This window comes from Leptonychotes weddellii, chromosome 14 (genome assembly GCF_054177405.1).
Source record: "Leptonychotes weddellii isolate Sample4059 chromosome 14, ASM5417740v2, whole genome shotgun sequence".
NCBI lineage: Eukaryota > Metazoa > Chordata > Mammalia > Carnivora > Phocidae > Leptonychotes > Leptonychotes weddellii.
Genome location: NC_138382.1, coordinates 31709845 through 31717172, shown reverse-complemented (window position 1 = coordinate 31717172; position 7328 = coordinate 31709845). Strand labels below are relative to the sequence as shown.

Here is a 7328-nt window from a genome sequence, read left to right as displayed (position 1 = left end):
GGGGGGATGGGTTAGCCTGGTGAGGGGTATTAAAGAGGGCACGTACTGAATGGAGCACTGGGTGTTATACACAAACAGTGAATCATGGAACACTACATCAAAAACTAATGATGTAATGTATAATTAACATAACATAATAAAAAAAATTAAATTGGATTTTTAAAGAGTTGAACAATAAAAATCTATTGGAGATAAAAAATTGTACTGTGAATTTTAAGAATGTTTATGGAAACTTAAAGTTGAGATTTTTATGAGTTTTTTCTTTTTTCCTTTACTATCTGATAGTAAATAACATGTTCATTTATCTTATATTAATTTTTGTCTTTGAGGTTTAAATTTAAAATAATGTGCTATAATCTGCATTTATTCCTTCCAAAAGGTAATTTGCTTTACAAATAAATCCTTGACATATGGACTGAAGGCTCTATATTCCCATTTGGGGTGACTATCTATTGTGCAGATGACAGTATGCTTTGGTGACATCAGAACCTGTCCTCTTGGAGCATGCAGTCACAAAACTAATAATGACAGAAAATATAAAATTAAAATTATGATAAATGCTGGGAAGGAGAAATGGTAAAGGGGGCTTTGACTATAGTCAGAGACCTTAGGATAGTTCAGTTCAGTTATGAAAGTATTACACTGAGATCTAAAGCAAGCACAGGTGTTTTCTGGGTGGATGGATGAGAAAGAGCATGGGCTGGAGGGAGTCCAGAGAGTCTAGACTGGGGGGAGCAAAACCTGCAGAGGCCTCCTGGCTGAGGGGAACATTGCAGGGCAGGAGTGGAAATGAGCCCTCGGGGGCTAGAGGGCACAGGGATAGGCAGCACCATGCCAGAAGAGATTGGTGGTAGAGCTGGGGATGGTTGACACAGGTCTTTCTAAGCTGTGTTCACGGTATGGAAAGTTGGCTTAAGGAGTGTCCTATGGAAGGCAGTCTTGGGATAATATGATCATATCTATAGTTTGGGAAGATCACAGGGACATCTTCAAATATTTTATCCTTTGTGAACTAGGAAAAGGGAAAGTCACGTGTATTTTCTGAAGAGGCAAAAAAAATAAAAAGGAAGATAGTTTTGTCATCTTTCTTTTCTTAAAGCCAGGTAAGTATGTTATGTAATACATCAGCACTCTCAGAGACCACTTTTGTCACTGTCTTCTACACTTTTATATCCTGCATAGTACTAGCTTCCAGACTTGACTGTGTATCAGGATCACCTGAGGAATATAAAAGAATATCCCCACCCTGGAACTATTGGTTCATAATATCTAGAAGTGAGACACCATCATCTGTAATAAATAAAACAAAACTCACCTGGGTAATTCTAGTGCATCTAAGTTATTACTGGTCCCCAAACAGGTTTTAGTTCATTCTCCAATTAGGGGAGTACTCAGTCCTGTTCATTTCCACTAACAAGCAGTAAACATGCATTTGGTGAATCGATAATACAAATATTCATTTATTTTTTAACACGTCTTGCTCTGATCACAGGTAGATGGCACAAACCTTCAGGGTTTTACCAATCAACAAGCAGTAGAGGTGTTGCGACACACAGGACCAACTGTGCACCTGACACTAATGAGAAGAGGAGCGAAGCAGGAGGCTGAGTTCACGTCAAGGGAGGATGTCACAAAGGACGCAGTTTCGTCTCCTGTGAATGCCAGCGGAAGCAAAGGTAATGCCAGGTGAAACTGGTTTTCAGTTAGACCCTTACATCACTTAGATATTTTTCTAATTCTGAAAATACTTAAAGAATGGTATTTAGTCTTCACTATTCATTATGAGCCAAATAAAAAGGAAATTTGGTGAAGTTGGGACTAACCAGAACTAGCGATGTGTCCATTCACTGTAGAATGCGCTTCCGAATAAAACAGGTTTCTTTCTTTCCTGTTGATTCAGGTACCATTTCAGAGTTAGAAACGTGCATTTACCTTTCCATCCCTGCCTTACTTTTAGGTGCCATTGCCGTGTTTTCCTCTTTAGGGAGGACCTGTTCTGCCCGGGCTAGATCTGCAAGCCTCATGTGCCTAGATGTCCAGCCTTCCTTGAAGGAATCTACTTTAATAACACATTTAGAAATGTCATTCATAAGCTGGTGGTACATGAATATCTCTGAAAATTAGTGAAATCCCCCAGTAGCTGACTGATGTAAGAGTTTGTTGGTAGAAGTCAGGCTTTTGGTTTGAAAATGCTGTGTCATTTCTCAAACTATTGACCATTCTGGTATTTATGCCATATACTGTTTATTACAGCAGTAGGAGACAGGGGGGCAAATCACATGAGAAATCTATTCTTTTTTTTTAGAGAGAGAGAGTGGAAGACAGAGTCAGTGGGGGAGGGAGAAAGGGAGAGGGAGCGAGAGAGAATCTCAGGCAGTCTCCACACTCAGCACGGAGCCTGACGTGGGGCTCCATCTCACGACCCTGAGACTGTGACCTGAGCTGAAATCGAGTCGGACACTTAACTGACTGAGCCACCCAGGTGCCCCAAGAAATTTATTCTTTGTCATGTTAACAGGAGAATTTCCCTTTTAAGTACAAGTGGTTATTGAAAAGTTTACCTACAAAGAATATTCATCTTGGGGTTCAGATAAATACAGTGGGATTTGAAAAATTTCATGTGCTTGATTATATTATAAATGTAACTACTAAAATATTCTTATCTTTAAGAAAATTACGAAAAAGATGAAGATTCTTCATCTTTGAGTAGAAACACCAGCATATTACCAATTGAAGAAGAAGGTAAACACCTGGAGCCAGGTTATTATGTTCTTTATTATTTGTTTGTTTTTTAGAGAAATGATTTTTGTGAATGTGATTAAGCCTCTATGGATATAAATTACTAAAAAAAAAAACTATCAAAAAAGAAAAAGATACTTTTCAGTCCTTATATATAGATGGGATTAATTTCTCTAGTAGAGTAAAATAGTTCATTTACACCTGGCGTATTTTCTAGCTGTACATTTTTCTTTCTTACAAATTTTTAAAACCCTTTAGGAATCAATCAGTTATGTACAAGGTTTTATGTCAATCCCCTTCCTTCAGTACAGCCAACATGTCCATATCTTATTGAGCAAGCAATAATAAAATTACCAAGTGTTTTTAAAATAAACATGAGAATCTTTTTTAAAGCATAAGCTCTTAGGAATGAAACTGTCCAGTTTGGGGAGGCTTTTTCTTGTCAATTTTTCAAAAATTTGAAATCTTAATATTGGGAAGTTGGTTTGGGAAGGAATTGTATGGAGAAATTACTAAACCTTTCTGAGGTTTCTTTCAGTATAAACCTAGACTCCATCAAGCTGTTTAAACATTTTTTAGAGCAGTATTGTTTTACTATATAATTATGCCAGAATATTACTGCCATCTTTAGGCTGGGAGCTGTGTGCTTTTCTTACCTGTCACATTGCTTTAGGTGCTTTAGTAACTTAAATCCACTGAACAGAGTCCAAGACTGATCTTTCATGTGTATGCTACCCTTCACTAGTTATATTGATGCTTTGTGGTTCTTTAAAGTATCTACTTCGTTATTAACGTTTTTTTTTTTCTGTTGAAAATTTTGATTTATTTTTATTATTTTAAAGGACTATTTGTGTTTGCCATAATACTCTGGGAGTGTGATATGTAACGCATTCATATGTGTTAATCGCATTCTGCCATTTTTACACTAGCAGGTGAAGAAATTATTTAGGCTAAAATGAGTATCAAGAGTAGTGGGAAAGAATACAAAGGTTTTAGAGCATGAAACTTTATATAAAGTAGGGATGGGTGTAGGGGAATCACCTCGAAAGCCCAGATCATGTCTTTGCTTTGGTGAATGTGCATATGGGAGGGTTGGGGTGGGGAGATGCTCTAGACTTAGAATCAGAAGTCCCCAGTTCTTTTTTAAACAAACTAAGGAAAAGCTTCTAAATGATTCTAATGCATCTACCCTAGTGCTGGTCCTCAGACAACAAACAAACAAAAGAAATTAAATAGACTCATAGATACAGGAAACAACTGTTGGTTACCAGAGTGGGGAGGTTTGGGAACAGGCAAAGTAAGTGACAGGGATTAAGATGTACAAACTTCGGTTATAAAATAAGTAAGTTATGGGGATACATTGTACACATAGGGAATACAGTCAATAGTATTGTAATAACTTTGTATGGTGACAGATTGTAATTAGAGTTATTGTGGGGATCATTTCATAATGTATGGAAATATCGAATCACTATGATATATTCCTGAAATTAATAGGATATTGTTTGTGAATTATACTCTAATATAAAAAATGTGTAGAGAAATAAGAGTAACTCATATACGGGGTGAAAAGTCAGACTTGCTACAACAGACAGGTTCTGATCACAGTGTCTCTGGAATAGAATGTAAAAATATGGAGGTTTTTGTAGTTTGTCACTGACTTAATTGTGTTGACTATTTCAGGTTATCCGTTATTGTCAGCAGAGATAGAAGACATAGAAGATGCACAACAACAGGAAGCTGCCCTGCTGACAAAGTGGCAAAGGATTATGGGGATTAATTATGAAATAGTGGTAGGTTAGCTCAGCCTCCCTAACTTCCTAACTTGTAACTGTGGTTGAGCAGGAAGTTCATGACAAAAATAAAGATGATCTTCCTAAAGAGGGCTAGAGAAGTAGCAAATGCCCAGGACTTTTTTTGAAGACCGAAATGATTGAGGTATTTAAAAATTCAGGTTGGAGAAAGTTGGATAGTAACAAAGGAACTGAAATAAATGGAATGAAAATTTTAGGACTCGTAATTCATCAATATTTTAATATTTTGAGCAGTCATTTGTATTATCTAGACAAAAGGAATGGTTTTTTTTTTTGATTCTTGAGTCTGGAATTTATGGAGTGACAGAATATACTTAAAGATAAAATAAAAATCATCATGATCTTATATATAAAATTTGAAGAGGATTTTTTTCCCACTCTATCCTTACATATTTATTTTGCTTAAGGGGTTTAATTCTGCATCGTCTTTTCATACCATTTATTCCGTAGTGAATGTTTTATGTTTATTAATAGTTTGCATACCTTATATAGCAATCATGACCTGCTATCCTAAAAAGAGACTTAAGAAAGGTAATGCAAATTATCAATCTTGAGATGTATACCAGCAAATTTTAGGGATTTCGAAAGGAAAAATAAAACACTAGGTTAAGTAGAGTTTTTCATATTGCTTATAATATTCAAACAATTCTAGATTAGGAGAGATCAAAGAACAGATGTCATGTAATAATAACTAGCATTTATTGAGCACTTTGTGCCAAGCAGTATTCTTAGTGTTTCATTTAATCTTTGTGACAATGATCTTTTTTTTTTAAACACTCAAGATGGTTAACAGTCAAATAAGTAGTAAGTACAGCTGTTTTTACCATTTTAATCAAGTCAGGGAAGAATAAAATAAGGTCCAGCTTAACTGTAGTTAATTTAGCATGAAAGGTTGGGGGATTCCTCCTATGGGGTAGGGTTAACATGCTGGGACATATCACTGACACTGCACTTCTGTGGTGGTAATGGAATAGTGAAGGGAACTGTTTAACGAACCATTTTGTCATAGAGGTGAGACCCAGGACCATGAACTCTTGGCTGTCCTTTGTGCACATTGTCTCTTGGTGGCACCCCCAATAATCTGTCAGGGGCAAAATGTGCTATAGGTAAGAACCAAGCTGTTTATTGGCCTTCATCAAACAAAAGTAAGAGAGATCTGACTTTAAATTGTTTGCTATGTAGCTGTATAGCCTAAATGCAGTCATAAGAGCAGTGGTCTAGTAGAAGGAAGGATTGATGGACGTTATCAGGGAGGGACTTGGAGGGCTGCTCAGATGAAGTGATACTTACACTGGGTTTTAGGGAGTGAGGAGGATTTCATCCACAGTAGATTTCAAAATTGGATGATGTAGCTTCTGATAATAACCCTGCACATATTAGCAAGATTTGAAAGATATCTTTTTTAATTAAATGCTGTTTTTCTCAGTTCCTTTATCCCTATCCCTATAAAATACAAGGGATGAAGTAGATCATCTTTAGTATTCCTTCTGATTTTAATAGTTATTGGATTCTTTGTGAAAATGGGTGATTTTCTAACATTCTTCATTATTTAATGTAACAGTAGGAAATAAGTTCATTCTCCTATTTGAAGCTCTGGTTCACTTTTAATGACCAGTGTTGTCCATTGATACCAGCATAGGATCAGGAGTGTGGGCTCTAGATTCAGACTGCATAAGTTTCAAAGTTCTTGTATAGCTATGTGACTCTGGGTAAGATACCCTCTTTGAACTTCATTTTCCTAATTTGGGAAACAAGGATAGACATTGGAATGATTTATGAGAAGCACGAGATAAGCTACGTAATGGGGTTAGCTCAGTCCCTTGCACATAAGTGAAGTGCTAAGTATGTGTCTTTTCTATACTGTTGTTCGAGCTCAGGCATTTGATTTAATCTGTGGCCATTTAGGTTACCCTCCATCTGTTACTAGTTTCTTTTCCTTTTTTTTTTTTTTTAAAGATTTTATTTATTTGTGTATTTGAGAAAGATAGAATGAGACACAGAGAGAGCATGAGAGGGGGGAGGGTCAGAGGGAGAAGCAGACTCCCTGCTGAGCAGAGAGCCCGATGCGGGACTCGATCCTGGGACTCCAGGATCATGACCTGAGCCGAAGGCAGACACTTAACCAACTGAGCCATCCAGGCACCCCCTGTTACTAGTTTCTGTAGGTGCTGCACTGCACAGTATCTCAGGGGCTGGCATCTGGCTCCTTCCTCTGCATTTGTGTTGGCTCATGAAACTAATAGATAATCAGTACTCTTTCGGAGGCAAAGCTCCAAAGCTTTGCAGCTCCACAATAACATTTTTGAAGCTTTTGTGAGAAAGTTGACTTTTTGGGGGGTGAACATAAAATATATACATGAGGAAAAAAAAAACAAATGAAAAAAATACTAGATTCATGATGATTTTTTCCTTTCAGGTGGCCCATGTGAGCAAGTTCAGTGAGAACAGTGGGTTGGGGATAAGTCTGGAAGCAACAGTGGGACATCATTTTATCCGATCTGTTCTACCAGAAGGTCCTGTTGGACACAGTGGGAAGCTTTTCAGTGGAGATGAGCTGTTGGAAGTAAGGAGCTATGCCATTCCTCCATCCCCTTAAATAAAATTCTGAAAAGGCTGCAGGAGGCTTAATGTGTAATAATAATATGCATAGTAAGTAAGTTCTTATTTTAAATTTCCTCTCCAAAGGGTACTTGAGAGAGATATGCAAGTAAAAATCCACCAGAAGTAGAAATTTCAAATCTGTCTGTACATTGATCTTCAGACCTAATTCCATGC

At 37.1% G+C, this 7328-nt stretch overlaps 1 protein-coding gene across 12 annotated transcripts in view; it reads left to right on the top strand.

Moving 5' to 3' along the window:
• MPDZ (multiple PDZ domain crumbs cell polarity complex component) overlaps positions 1–7328 on the top strand; it is a 164863-nt gene that overhangs the window by 64645 nt on the left and 92890 nt on the right. For 7 of the 12 annotated variants that reach the window (XM_081802979.1, XM_081802980.1, XM_081802985.1 and 4 more), the window contains 4 exons: positions 1493–1676; positions 2671–2760; positions 4423–4532; positions 6970–7116. In XM_081802979.1, the coding sequence (XP_081659105.1) occupies positions 1493–1676; positions 2671–2760; positions 4423–4532; positions 6970–7116 (531 nt within the window). The remainder of the gene's footprint in view (positions 1–1492; positions 1677–2670; positions 2761–4422; positions 4533–6969; positions 7117–7328) is intronic. The other 5 variants (XM_081802986.1, XM_081802983.1, XM_081802988.1 and 2 more) reach the window with 3 other exon arrangements.